At 37.4% G+C, this 15426-nt stretch overlaps 1 protein-coding gene across 3 annotated transcripts; it reads left to right on the top strand.

Annotated features, from left to right (window-relative positions):
- The first annotated feature begins 6613 nt into the window (after positions 1 to 6613).
- LOC122640450 (putative cyclin-D6-1) lies at positions 6614 to 13665 on the top strand. Of its 3 annotated transcripts, none has more exons than XM_043833654.1 (7): positions 6614 to 6618; positions 11867 to 12176; positions 12263 to 12349; positions 12538 to 12633; positions 12761 to 12962; positions 13075 to 13205; positions 13329 to 13665. In XM_043833654.1, the coding sequence occupies exons 2-7, from the start codon at positions 11997 to 11999 to the stop codon at positions 13569 to 13571; spliced, it is 939 nt and encodes a 312-aa protein (XP_043689589.1). In that variant the 5' UTR covers positions 6614 to 6618; positions 11867 to 11996; the 3' UTR covers positions 13572 to 13665. The 3 variants fall into 3 exon arrangements, with proteins under 3 accessions (XP_043689589.1, XP_043689590.1, XP_043689588.1); XM_043833655.1 differs by lacking the exon at positions 6614 to 6618 and having other exon boundaries at positions 11784 to 12176; positions 13329 to 13514; positions 13615 to 13665; XM_043833653.1 differs by lacking the exon at positions 6614 to 6618 and having other exon boundaries at positions 11784 to 12176.
- Positions 13666 to 15426: the final 1761 nt, after the last annotated feature.

Genomic DNA, 15426 nt, shown 5'->3' with positions numbered 1-15426 from the left:
TCTTATATTATCAAATAATAATAATAATAACGGAAAAAGATCTCTCTTTGGTGGTGTTTCCTATGCCCTCTCACAAGGTACTGTGAGATAACGCCTCTGCTCCCTGGGTAGATACCCAGACGTGCTCACCCATTGGCCAGATGCTTGTGTAGAGACCATGCAACCAAGTAGAGATCTCTTGCCCTAATAATAAGGACCAAGTTTCCATGCACCCACAGTGAATGGGATCCCATTCACTGAAGGGTGGGAGAGGGTGGGTATTCTGGAACATACTAAAACCCTAGAATGGTGGGTGAACCATCGGCTATGACTGGAAGAAAACTTTGCATTGTCCTAATAATAACAAGGGAAAAAGAACTCTATCAGGGAGTGTGGCCTATGCCAGTACACCCATGAGTCTATCTATCTCCTCCTCATATGAAAAGACACCTATGCCCCCTTGTTTTGTGGAGGAGAGAGATAAACACATGGTACTGCTGGTGTAGGCCACACTCCTGGATAGAAAACTAGCTTCTTCCCTAATAATAAGAGTTTCCAAGGCGTCACTATTCCTAGTGAAGTAACTGTTTTACAATTTGCCACTTGGCTGTATATGAGTTAGTCCATGTGATAGAGAACCCCACATACATCTCAATGGCCTAATTTTAGTCCAAAGTAAGCAAGGAAAGTGGTTCAAACTCTGCTTCAATCAAAGTTTTGGTAAAATTATCAAAATGTCATCAAATCAAGATGAATATAAAATATAAAATGACATATTTTGTAATTTTAACTACTTCATTATATTCATTTTAAGCTAGAATTGTATCAATGAGATGCTCGTCTAATCCTCTATCACATGGACTTATCAATATACTACCATGTGTCACAGAATGAAACGTACGTTATACTCAACTAGGCATAGTAACAAGAAAGAAAACCTAAGTAATAATTAAGAAAACAATGCCAAACAAGGACTGCAACTTTTCAAAATTTCTTTTCTCATCCCTAGCTAGGTGCATAAATTTAGAAGAAGATGACCCTAGTGATATATATTCCTCACCAGTCAATTAATGGCATATGTGGGGTAATAACAATTGGCTGTTGCTTAATTAGCTACATTTTAGCAGATCTATGGATTGGATAAATTCATATATATAGCACACTTTGTTGTGATCTCAATTAAATTGCACAAATTAGATTATCCACATCTTTAAATTAATCATCAATTTATGATTGGATTATATATTGATTGCTTATTAAACTGTAGGGACCAGTAATCTTGCTAAACCTACCTTGTCCTTGTTACAAGAAGATTTGTTTCCTCTCCCTTATCATCGATATATTTTATAGAAATGACCTCGAATTATTGTCTTTTATGTGTGTTTTAGAATGAATCATTTTGTCATTTTCTGGTCTAGTGGCAGACCATTTAAAATTTTGGTTCTATGTAAGGATATAACTTAATTAGAATATATGTTGTACAGTAAATCTTGATTAGAGTCAATTTGATGGCTAATTGTTTTAATTATTTGTGGTTTTAGAGGCATTAATTATGAAGGTTTGATGTGGTACAGCTAGACTTTATCAATGATTGAGTTAGCTAAGATACTCATGGTCTCTCTCTCTCTCTCTCTCTCTCTCTTTCTTGGGTAATACCTAGTAGATTCAATCTCCTCCATGGCATGAATCTGGTTCCTGGTCCTGCATACATGCCTTATGTGCTGCCCATAAAAGAGAAGCCATTGATACTTGGGATGGCAAAGCCATTAAAGTTGTTTGGGCTTGTAAATGCAATCCATTATGTAATATATACCAATCTGATGTTAATAAGAGTTGCCAAAAAAATCTTATGTTAATAAGCTTTCCCTCACTATAGAAAGGATGAGAATTGAGGGGGGTGGAGAGGAATTGCATGTTATTGGTGAATCCTGATCTCAGTCTAGTACAGAATGTGTTGTTCATTTTTCCCCAATATCAGTGGTCTAGATGTCGGAGAGTGAACCGGGAGGTTGGGGAGCAGAGCCCCCCTAACCCCGAGACGGAGCCCTTGATCTGGATTTTTAGGAGTCTTTTTTACTGAGAGTAATTTTGTACTTTTGAGGGTTAGGGTTTTTTTATACTGTAATGCATCAAGAATTCAAAACATTATGAGCCGATGTTCTCTGACCGGGAGTGTAGGGGCCACGTGTACGTGACAGTTCAAAGTGAGTGTGAGCGTTGGCATCTCGGGAGGCGGGATTTCCACTATTTGTGGGGGTGGGGGCGGTCATTTCATCCCCTACTATGTCTGAGTGCAGCCTGCGTCCCTAGAACATTTTCTCACACATTATATATAGCAGTGATCTCGCAAAGAGGTGAGGAATTAAAGTTTTGTAATTTCTTCATCAAAATAGCGGAAACTTTGATTTATCACTTTTGGGTGAACCACGTAAATCATTGTTCTCTGTGTGCATTCGTGTACACATAGTCTTTCTCAATTAGTGATTAAGCAAGTCAATCCTGAGCTTTTTGCCAAGTGAGTTCCTGCTTATATTCCCATTGTTTTGTTGAACCTTTGATAAGGAAGTAAAGTGAGATGGATTTACTATTAATGGAATAATTAGGAAAAAGGAGAGGAGGCTGAGGCCTTTTTCTTGAGAGAAGGTTCTGTGTTCTTTTTGTGTCTACCTTCTCCACCACAATCTCTCAATTAGTGTTTGATACATCATACATCCATTATATTATATGTGGGTCATTCATGAAGAAACCCTAATCTTGGCTTTTGGCTTTTTACATCACATGCAGACCACTTGTTCATCCATACACGTAAGCATGTTTTATTGCATTGCTCATGTATACGTCATCATCATTGTATAAATTCCAACTATTTAGAGTCGATAATGAATCCTCCAATTACTTAGCATAATAATGCAACAGAACAACGATAGCAAAAGAAGAAAAAAAAAGGAAAAAGAATCACACACATAACACAATGATTTACGTGTATCACCCAAAATGGGCTACATCCACGGCGAACTTCTACTATTCTGATAAAGAAATTACAAAATCTTAGTTTTTCGTCTTTTTACGAAATATACCCTATACATAGAAAAACCCTAATCTTTGAAAGTACAAAACTATCCCAATATAAACAACAACAAACTAAGCCTTATCTCAACTTAATAGGATCCGTTACATGGATCCAATCAAACAAAGTAGGTAAAACTGAGGTCTAAACAAAATAAGGAAATGAAGAGATGTCCAAGAGTAATGACAAATGAGATGAGAAGTGAAAAATAGAAGATGCCAAATGAACGAGGGATATTAAGAGAAAAGTGAAAGATAAAAGTGATAGATTAAAGTAAGAGGAAGAGGCACAATTCAGAAAGTCAGAAGAATCTCAGCTAAATAGGGTCTGATTCATGGATCTTTGTCCTCCTATAGGCTATATCCAAGGTCATACATGGTACAAGACTAAGAATATGCATGTCCTTCTTCACAACTTCTTCTATGGTCATTTTAGGCCTGCCCTTGCTCTTTTAGTCCCTTCAATCGAAATCATATTACTCCTCCTTACTACCGCCCAGTATAAACACCTCCCAAAAGTTCGGCTCGCCCCTTGTCCATTCACTGTTGTACAAGACCTCCAATATCGATATTGGGGAAAAGTGATCAATACTTTCTGGATTAACCCAATAACAATATGAATGCCTCATATCATGGACATTAGAGTAAAAGATTTTGAAGATTATGGGGCAAAATAGGTGATAACCCATTGCAAGGACAAGAGTTCCTTAAGGTACCTTAAGAGTTCACATGATATTCCTGTGCCCTTATAGTTGTGGACAGCTACCCTGACTGCTTGGCTGTTGGACCTACTAAGAAACCCCACTTATTGAAGCAAATTCAACAACTTACTTCAATGTTGAATGCCCTTCCAAGGGTCCCTCTTTGACATGATTCACTCTACAAAGAAAGACTATAGCTACTTCATTCAATATAAGTATCAGAATATGACCCTTTACAAACTGTCTTCAAATGTGTTTCCTTAGAAAACCATAAAACCTAAGTTTGATATTGGATTTCTTTTAATAATCAAAGAAGTGGTGTTCTCTGAGTGGGGACAAAGTGCCTCTCATTAAACACAAGAACATAAACCCTAGCTGGCACCCTGCCATGACAAGGAAACTATCAATATTGCAAGCAATTTTTTTTCTCCTTTACAGAAGAATTGATTTTTGGAGGATTTAATCAAGAATGGTATGGTTGGGAGTACAGAGGCAATATATAAAGCTTGTCTCTATATAGCAGATTTGTGGGATAAAGTTTATGGATGGAAGACCCAAAGGCCCACTTGGTTGGCTATTCTTATCAGATTGAGACGACACCATTCAATATGTAGTAGAAAGGAGTGTTGTATCTTCCCTATCTTTGGCCTGAGTACCTACTTTTCCTCATTAATTGGGATTGTCTGCCTTTTCTATCACTATTATCTGATAAAATCTTTAAAATCTCTTGGTTTCTAACTAGTATATAGACACAGAAGCCTGTCACTAGGCATGTGAAGGATGGTCACCTCTCACCAGTGATTCCGAAATTACCCTTTGATGGGTCATAGCAATGAGGCCTCATCCATGAATTTTTCACCTCTCAGGTTCCCTGCCCGGTCAGGTTCGTAGATTCCTCTCATAGGGAGGGCGAAAATGACGAACTCACCCCACCCGGGCAGTGTGGTCAGGCAGGAGGTGAGGTCGTCATTTTCGGCCCCCTATGAGAGGAACATACGAACCTGATCGGGCAGGGAACCTGAGAGGAGTTAGATTCAAAATGATGCAGAAAAGAATGACAGTCACAAACAAACAATTATACAATACGCACTAGGATTTACGTGGTTTCTGCTTCACTATCAATGGAGAAAAGGGTTACAACCGCTCGACCTCACATCTCTCTTGGATTGATTACAAAGAAAGAACCCTCAGTACAAATTTATCCGAAAAACCTATAAAAGAAATTTACCAAAGTATATATACATTCCTAAAAATAATTTCTCCAGGGCTACTGTCCCCAAACCCCCACATGGACCTACCAGTAACAAAGATGTTAGGGATTTGGCCGGGTAGAACTCATCCTCAAAAGTTAGTCATTAAGGAGAGCTAGGGTACCCAAGTACCTATAAACCCCCCACATTTTATATTCATATCCGATATGAGACTTTTTTTTCTACATTCCGCGTGGAACCCCCAATAAAAGATTAACACACAAGGTGACCTGATTCCGAAAGGATATTAAGAGGCCCTCCAGGACTTCGACTTCTTAATATCCTTTCGGAATAAACCCAATTATGTTAGACATCGCACCCCTAAATAGAGGTATTTCCACTTAATGCCTTAAACTTTTGGGTTGAAGTTTTGAACCTCTAAATGGTATTTTGTAGGTTTTCCCACTTTATTTAACAAGCAAAGATTATAACATTTAGAAACATTGCTTAATATTTTTAAGTATGGTTTAATCATGATGACTGGCAAGTTGACCTGCAGAGTTACCAAGGAAACTTGACCAGGCAAAACTAATCAAGTTGGAGTCAAGTTTTTGGATTTCATGAAGCCACCTCGGAGCTAGGCATATATCATGTGCATTCAGAACCATAATAAACTGAAACACTAAACCAAAACGATCAAACAAAAATAATAATCCCAAATTAAAGTTTTAAAAAAAAAAAAAAAAAGGCTTATGAACAATACACGCGTGCACAGGGGATCACGAGTCACACGCATACAGTAGCATTAAAATAAATGGGTGCGACAGGTAGGGTATGGAAATGTACCAAAAGGTTTGGTTAGGAGAAACCAAAAGGTCTGAGAGATGAGCATGCGATGGCTGGCGGTAAAATAAGTTAAAGGAGCTTTAAGACAAAGTCTCTGTAAGTTTGTATTAAAACATTTGGTGTCATTGGGCATTATAAGGTATGAAATGAGCTTTGGGAGGAGAGGAGGGACACCTTCTTATGACCATAATCATACCCACCCCTCCCCCCCCCCAATGCATGTGATGCAGCCCTTGGCAGTGTAAGGTCCACAGTCCACTGGCATGGTCTTGTGAAGGAATAGGGGAGGATAGAGGGTCTCTCTTGGACTAACAAGTGAGTTTTGCCTACACAAGATAAGGGTTGTGCCCACCAACCTGAAACTGAAAGGCAAATTGCAACTCTTTTAAGACTAACTAGTGAGCTTTGCCTACACAAGATAAGGGTTGTGCCCGCCTAGTTGCGGCTGAAAGGAAAATTGCAACTCTTGTAACTCTCTTGTTTCTGCTTCCTCACAGCCTTCATTATGGACCACTTCTCCATTACCCTCTCTCTCTCTCTCTCTCTCTCACTCAAAATGAATTGTGAGATAACACTATTCTCTTCCCAACTAATAATGGTTTGGGTGAACATTACACACATGAAACAACCAATGCTATTTACTTAATAGTATATAGAGTCCTTCTAAGCGTCATTATATGTACTTGGTGAAGTATAATGCTTCACTATTTGCCACTTGATAGTACATCAGTTAGTCGAGTTAGTCAATGCGATAGAGGATCCCACATACATCTTAATGACCAATTTTAGTCCAAAGTAATTAAGGAAAATTGCTCAAACTTTGATTCAAAGTTTTAGTCAAATTACCAGATTGCCATCAAATAGAGATGAATATAAAATATAAAATGGTATCCTTTGTAATTTTAACTATTTCCTCTACTCATTTTAAATTGAAATTATACCAATGAGATGTTTGTCTGGTCCTCTATCACATGGACTAACCCATGTACTCCCATGAGACAAATATTGAAGCATTATACTTTACTAGGTATAACGACAGGGAAGAAAGAGTCTTGATCCTCTACTTTCGCCTGCCCAGTACTGCTGTGTGCCCCACACAAGCAAGGTTGAAAATACCGCCTTACCTCCGCTCGGGCAAGGCGCTTGGGCAGGGGTAAGGCGGTATTTTCCACCTTGCTTGTGTGTGGGGCCACACGACAGTATCGGGCAGACTAAAGCAGAGGATTTCGATTCCTGAAGAAAATCTATAAAAATATATACTCATAAAAATTTTGGTTTATAGATGCTAAAAATTAAAAAATAATGTTATTGACTATTATTTTCTTGTGTATAAATCAATGTACTTTGAAAAAAATTGTTCAATGTCCAAGGTAGACATGTGAAATGGCTTAAGCTTAATATTTTTTCTTATGGGTTTATTAGGATAATCATTCATGTAACAATAGAAGGTGACGTCTCCAAAAATCTCAAGACAAATATTAGCCATCTTTTTTAACTTTTCTTTTAATCTATACCGTCTGCTCCCATTCAAAGTTGGGAAAGTTCACAATAATGAAATAAGTATTGATACACTTATATGAACATACACAAAATGTGTGCCAATACGAAATGGGGTATTTGATTGAATTAGAACGGTGTCTAATCTAGACCATGCTCTCTTTATTCAATGGTTGGAATGGACAAATCAACTGTCCACATAGCTAGATAGATGTCATGTGACATTTGAAAAAATAACTGACCTACCTATTTATGATTATTACAGCCAAGTATTTTCCACATACTTTAATTAAAAGGGACAAATTAAATACAAAGTAACATTTGTTCCCAACATACGTTTAATAGAAGGGACAAGTTAAATACATTACAGTACAAACAAAGAAAAAAAAGGGGGGGAGGGGGGGAGGGGAAGAGAAAATGCTAATTCTATCCCAAATAGTATTCACTTTAAAGGGGGGACCAATGGGGGTGTCGTAAATTAGCGGGTGACACCAATGGGGGTATCATATAGAAGGGGCAAGGGGGTCATTTCAAAGAGGAAAAGAACGATATAAACACAGTGAACTCTAGCGTACGATACACCAGCGATGTGCCTAGCCTTTCTCCATCTCTTTAATATAAATAATATTTCATATATGGCCTGCTAATGGTTGATAAGTTTCGTAGCAAATGCATCTTTCCATAAAAATGGGAGTTTTGTCAAGGGGAGTGGTGATCATCCTTTTTTCACACAAGGAAAAAACGTTGCCAAATGAGCTGAATTATGGCTTTCAAATTAAGTTTTGAATTAGTGGATGTTGTCAAGGGGAGTGGTGATGTCATACACAAAAAAGAAAAGACTCATAAACTGGTAGAGGCAACTAGAGCTTTTGCACATTTTTTCTCTAATCCATGAACAAGATCTACATACATAAACACATAGATCGATCCATGGTTCCATACAATTGGATTGGAAAAGAATCGATAGAAAAAGAAAGAATCAGAATTGATTGATATCTTTTTCAACTAAGTCCTCTTAGGGGCTTACTTAAGAATAAGAAAGAGGAATCTCATGTATATACCAAGGAATAAGTTTGATCCTATTAAAGACGTCCCCCTCCCCTCCAAAACCCAAAAAAAAAAAAAAAAAAAAAAAGGCAAAATCCTTCACTCCATTACACACCTCACATACATTGAATCTCATGACCTCATTACCATATAGAGCTTCGTTTGGTAACAAGGGAAATTATGCAGAAGGAAAATGAACATTTTCAAACCTAAAGAGGTAATTTTGTTATCATTACCCGACATAATTGTATAAATACTTATATTTATTATCATATTAAAGAATAATATTTTTAGATGTATTCTTTATTTTACTTTCTCAATCCAAAGGATTTGGTTGAAAAGAAAATTAAAATTTAATAACAAAAATTGAAATGATTTAGAGTTAATGACATAATCATGTAGGTTAATAATTACAAAAGTTTCCTTTTCAAGTTTAAAAATTCTGCTTCCCTTCCCCTTCACTTCCCTTGCAACCAAACAATGCCTAGGATTTTGTCTTCCCATTTATATATAAATAGCAAACAGATGAGCCCAACCCTAGCCATTACTGAAGAAATTCTCTCTCTCTGTGTTGTGGGAGTTTTTCGATCCCATGAAAAGCTTGTAACGGTGTTCAAGTTGATTGAAACTTGCATATGAGTTTCGAGGTAAGAATCAATTTGGGTTTCTAAAGTTTATTTTTCAATAGTTACAAATAAGGGTTTGAGGATGAATAGTTTATAGGATAACATGACATGTTCTTGTATTAGTAATGTTTTTCAAGTTTGCATGGGAAAGATCTTTGGGGAAAATTGCGAATGATTTTACTTCGCAATGTTGTTTTCTCCACGACTTGTTCTGGTATTAATTAGTATTGTTCTTCATGATTGCATGTGAAAGATCTTAGGAAAAAATTGCAATTGATTTTACTTTGCGATGTTGTTTTCTCCACGGTTTGTTCTTGTATTAGTATTGTTATTCAAGAGTGCATGAGGAAGATCTCAGGGAAACCTTGTGATTAATTTTACTTTGTGATGATGTTTTCTCCTTTTATTTCTTTCTTTAAAATTTTTATTTTTTTTTTATTGTATTAGGGTTCTTGGAGATATTTTTTTGGGTGATTTTGCCTATACATTAGGTTCTATTGTGATTTGAATTTTGATACTGTTTGAAATAAAAGTAATTTAAAAAAAAAAAAGGGGGCATCTATGAAGAGAAATCCATCGTATGTAATTAGGGAAAAAGAACTTTATCCGGGAGTGTGATCTACGTCAGCACTCCCCATGAGTCTGTCTCTGTCTTCCCCATATGAAAAAACATCTCTACCCCCTTGTTTTTAGGAGAGAGATAGACACATGGATTGCTGGCATAGACCACACTCCCGAACAAAAAACTATTTCCTACATTAAATACCAAATTGATGATTGAAGTATTGAACCAAGAAGGGAACCAATAGGCTGTTCTATTTTACGTTGTTTCAGCTAGGGGTGTAAATGAATAGCCGAAATCCGTTTCCGTATCCATGTCCGTATCCGTTTAGCACTATCCCAATCCGTCCGATAGCTAAACGGATGCGGATACGGATAGGCTACAGCTATTTGAAAAGCTATATTTACATGAAAACGGATAAATATCCGATTCGTATCTATGTCCGTATCCGTTTAGCACTATCCGAATCCGTCCGAAAACTAATCGGATGCGGATGTGGATATAACACTATCCGAGCCGAATCCGATCCATTTACATCCCTAGTTTCAGCTGCTCATCTCATCTGGTTTTAGAAACTATCACTAAAACAATCTCATTGGAATTAAAAAAAAATCTTTATCTATGGTGAACTAAAAATCTCTTCACCCAAATTTATGATGCTCATAATTACTCAACCTAGTGTAAATGTTCAAAATGACATTTTCAATGTAAAAGATTCCCAGGCAACAACCAAAGAATGATGGGTGAATAGATTCTTGATTCATCCTCTCTTTCCCGTGTGAAGGAAAATTGGGTCCAACCAAAAATTTGGGGATTCAGTTTTTCTTCACCAGGATGTGATGTTATGACTGAACTCTAGATTCCTTATAACTCATCGCTTATTATTAATGATTCAAAATATCCTGCTCCAGTCAATGAGAAAGTCAAATGGAGTGGATGGAGATATTTTCTCATCACCATGAGTTTGGAAAAATTAGGTCAAAATTTTGGGGGTTTAAGACTTTTAAGTGAATCCTTGTAGCTCATTGAGTAGGTGAGTCATTATTTTGTATACTTCTGGCTCCAGCAATAATTTGTCATTGTGTAGACTATGGTTATAACTCCTAAAGAAAAGTCTACTCAACATTTGGTGAGATTTTGTGTTTCTTGGCAACTGTTGTGAGATTTTGACCCTTAACAAATGTTAAGGCTATGTAATTTTTTTTTTAGGGAAGCAGTTTTTTGTATTGGAGTGTGGCCGACGGCAACAATCTCATGTGTCTATCTCTCTATTCCTTAAAACAAGGGGGCAGATATGTCTTTTCATACGGGGGAGGAGAGAAATAGATTCATGGGAGTGTTGGCATAGGCCACACTCCCGGACAAAGATCTTTTTTTATTTTTTTTATTTGGGGGAGGTGGAGGTGGAGGTGGAGGTGGAGGTGGAGGTGGAGAGCTAACATTCTCGTGGTTCTTCCTACACCCATGAACAAGACCATGCAAACGTACCGCTTAGCCTCCAATGAACTAAAAAATCTCGTTAAATCAAATGCTCTTAATTGTGTTCTTATTGGGTGCTACATGACCGGACAACGATCAAGAGTGGTTCAAATTCTCTTACGAGAGATGACAGATAAAATCCAAGATAATAAATAGATTCCATGGGGGCGGGAGGAAGAACGCTAACCACTCTCGTGGTTCTTCCTACGCCCATATACAAGACCATGCAAACGTACCCCTTAGCCTTCAATGAACTAAAAAATCTCGTTAAATCAAATGCTCTTAATTGTGCTCTTATTGGGTGCTACATGACCGGACAATGATCGAGAATGGTTCAGATACTCCTACGAGAGATGACAGCTAAAATCCAAGATAATAAGTAGATTCCATCTCTGCACCCTCTAGCGTACAAAAATGGTTCCCCAAAACCTGATCCAGCCTCACAACGATTTCTTGCAGAAAAAAAAAATCCCCCGAAATGCAATGTGACATTGCTATATGTATCGTCATAGAGAGGGGATACAAAATGACAATCCCGCCCCTATGAAAGATAAAAAATCCCGCCTTTTTGTATGCTTGGGCTCATGTCACTCACAATTGATTTCTCCGGAGAAGAGAATTTCCCGAGATATGCCCAATGGACCCATGTCATTGACGAGGGCAACCCAAAAGGCAAAAAGAAAATCGAAAATATGAACCCAAACCAGAAGTATTTAAATCCCTAATCTTCGATTTTCCTTCCCAATAAGAAGAGAGAGGGGTAAGGGCAGACCAAATAACTCTCAGATAAGAAAGAGAAAGAGAGAGAGAAAGAGAGAGAGCGGGGACTGATGGAGTGAAGTTTAAGGCTTCAGCTTCTTTTAAGCAGACAAGCGAAGTCGCTCTTTTACCTATTCTTTTTCTATTTCTTCTGAGACAGATGGTTTTCTTCCTCTGGTATCTTCATCTTTGTTCATCATAATCAAAGCTTCTGAATCTCAGAGTTGAACATATAAGAAGAACAATGGAGGATTTCGATCTCGAGAATCCACTTACGAACTCCCAAGAACTTCAATCCGATACGATGCCAGTACTTTTCGCCGCAGAATCAGATCATATGCCATGCGATTACTACTGTGGGAGCATCGAAGCAAGGGATTTAGATGTCTCCGTTCGACAAGAGTCCGTCTCTTTGATTCTACAGGTAAATTTAAGTTACATCAACCTCTGTTTCTCGTAGTTTGATTTCGTGATATTTTTTATTGTTATGAACTTGCTTTAGTTCTCCAGGCGCAGTTTTCCTGTCTCTTCGATCCGTTAATGGCGTATCTGGCCGTAAATTACCTCGATCGGTTCATCGCCACACAAGGAATTCCGGTAAAATGCAAAACTTTACAGGCTTACCATTGAGTTTCAAAGGTTTCCCCCCCCCCCTTTTTTTTCCTTGTTGTTACGTAAAGAAGGCCTTTGTATGGAGAATGTTCATCTGACGCTCTCTTCTTGAACATTTTTTCTGTTTCTGTTATGGATTTTTATTAAAGATCTAACGGATCTTGGCATTACAGCAAGGGAAGCCGTGGATACTGAAGCTTATTGCTATGTCTTGCCTCTCTTTGGCGGCGAAGATGATGAAATCGGACTTCTCCTTGATCGATTTTCAGGTGAAAAACTGAATGTGCTCTTCTTTCTGTTATTTCTTTCGTTCTGTAAACGAAACCGTCAAAAATTGCATCTGTAATCACACCTGATATTCTAAAATGTTTCGTGTATTCGTTGAACTCGGAATAGAAGGGAGAAGGTTTCATCTTCGATACACAGTCTATACAGAGAATGGAACTCCTGATTCTCGGAGCTCTGAAGTGGCGAATGCGCTCAATAACTCCTTTCGCATTCGTGCATTTCTTCCTGTCTTTGTTCATGCTGAAAGATCCGCCGCTAAGAGATGCTCTCAAAACCAGAGCTAAAGAGATCGTCTTTAAAGCTCAAAACGGTAAATCGCCATAAAAATGTCGAAAACATTATTTGGATCCATACATTGCTCTTTTTTGGCATCAAAACCATTGCAGAAATTTGTTCGCTAATTAATCTCATTGTGATTGCAGAAATGAAGCTTCTTGATTTCAAACCATCGATAATAGCAGCTTCTGCGCTCCTCTCTGCTTCTCATGAGCTATTTCCCATACAATTTCCTGGTTTCAGAAAAGCCATTTCGTCTTGTGAATATGTAAACAAAGTGAGTATAACATTACTTTCACCATTCTCTATTTCACCTCCAGCAATTTTTTCTTCTTTTAATTTCGTTTTAGATTTGTTGTTACTTGTAACTGATAATAATGAATACCATCCATCGTTGCAGGAAAACCTGTTCGATTGCTGCAATGTCATGCAGGGCATAGTGATGGACGGCTACGAGTCAGCTTTTGATATGGTATCGAGCTCGGACACGCCAGCCAATGTGCTTGACCTTCATTGCTCGAGCTCGGATAGCGATATTATCGCCACAACTACCCTAAGAGCAGAGAGGGACCTCAGACGGCGAAAGGTCAGCGACTTCTGCAATGAGAAACCTTTCCAGCTTTCTCAGATTCAACAGTGCTGAATGACACCCCTTCTGATTACTGATACAAACTACAATGTCGCAGAGGACGACGACATTAGCAACAATCCAAAGCAGAAAGCAAGAGTAGAGTAAAGAAGAAAACAAAGGCTGAGACTTGAGAGAGAGAGACATGAAAGAAAGATCGGCATCAAGCGGACGGGCGTTTCTCACATCCAACGGTCCATCTTTTAAAACCCTTTACCCTCTTCCTATTTAGCGGAATAAAACATTTTTAAATAACAAAAACTTTAGATAAAAAAATCTGAGTCTTTCATCCATCCAAACTCCAAAGCCATTGTTTTGATTTTTGAGACTTTTTGAGAAGGAAATCTGGAATCTGTAGTTTGTGCGAATGAAAGACATTACAAAGCTTTGAACCCGCACGTAACGTCACGTAACGTAGCTTTCTTAAAAGATTGTAGTATCCTTATCGATGGGATGTAGCATTTAACGTCGTGGTGGTGTCAAAATCTAACCCGAATCGTTAAGATCGATTGGAACTGATCGAAAAAATCAGGCCCAAACCAAAGTTATCTTTAATCGGATTGGTTTTGGACTGAAATATGATGAAATTGATTGAAAATCGATCAGCACTAAATTGACCAATATCCAAATCGAAAATTGAATCAAATGAAGTTGATAAATAAAAAATCATTGAGTATACGATTATGAATAGGTGATTTGATTATTTGTTAATTTCAATTTTAGTGAGAAACTTTCTGGTTGCAAGAGGAATATTAAAAATCAAATATGAGGATTTTTTTTAAATTTTTGGTAATAATCAAATATGAGGTTATGAATAGGAAAATTGATTTGTAACAATGCTTCCATTGATTTTCTTGTTTATTATACAAAATTAGTAAAATTGTCAAATAGTAGCATTTATTTTTTATTATTAGTTATCTTCTCAATGACTAGTTATTTATTGATTTAGATATTAGTTATCCTACCCTTAAATAATTATATGATTTATAAAAATGATTTCGCCACAAATTCTATTTATCCATTGATTTCAATTTATTAGTTACATTATTCTCCTTATAATTTATTCTTCTTTGTTCGAATTACAATATGAACACATCAGATAAATTTTTCTATTCATGGTCGTTTACTTGTTTTGACTTGGGGAAGGTGAATTAAATTTTTTTTTTTTTTGAATATTTCGCCCTACAAATTATGAATGTAAGGTTTCATTGTGGTTCAAATCCCAAAAAAAATCAATCTAAACTGGTAGTAAATCGATATTGAAAATCAAAATAAATGAAAATCACATTGGACTGAAGTTGAAACCGATCGAAAACCGAAGTTTCTTAACAATATGGTTTTAGTCTCACTCATTCCAAGATCGAAATCGATTCAGCTTGACTGAAACTGGGCCGAATCAACCGTTTGATACCCCTAGTGGTGGTGGGACGAAAACAAGGAATGGGATAGTGTGTTTGTCGTGTAGAGGTTAGATAACGGTAGAGGGGACTTGGAAAGGACACGGAATTATGGTTTTAGGTATCGGCTTCTCCTGGCTGGTTATCTGTATCAATATCAATATCTGACTGATACCAGATTGGTGTATAGTAACAACATGGTGTATAATTGTCAAAATAATGTAGTTTTTCGTATTTTTAAGGGTAAAATTATCCGATATTATCAATACTTACTCGTATCCAATCCGATACCGATATAGAAATCTACCCCTTAATCTTGATACCCAACACCATGAGAGGGACTAAGGAAGGGATACGGAACATTGGACCGAAAAAGACAAGAAAACGTCGGGCCTTTAAATGAAGTCGTTAAGGATTACTGACGGCAACCGCACGACAGCTGTGTAATGGGGACTATGTTTTGACTAGTTTTG

The sequence above is a fragment of the Telopea speciosissima genome, chromosome 9 (genome assembly GCF_018873765.1).
Source record: "Telopea speciosissima isolate NSW1024214 ecotype Mountain lineage chromosome 9, Tspe_v1, whole genome shotgun sequence".
Lineage (NCBI taxonomy): Eukaryota > Viridiplantae > Streptophyta > Magnoliopsida > Proteales > Proteaceae > Telopea > Telopea speciosissima.
Note: the sequence above shows the minus strand (reverse complement) of the source record. Positions and strands in the feature narration are given on the sequence as shown.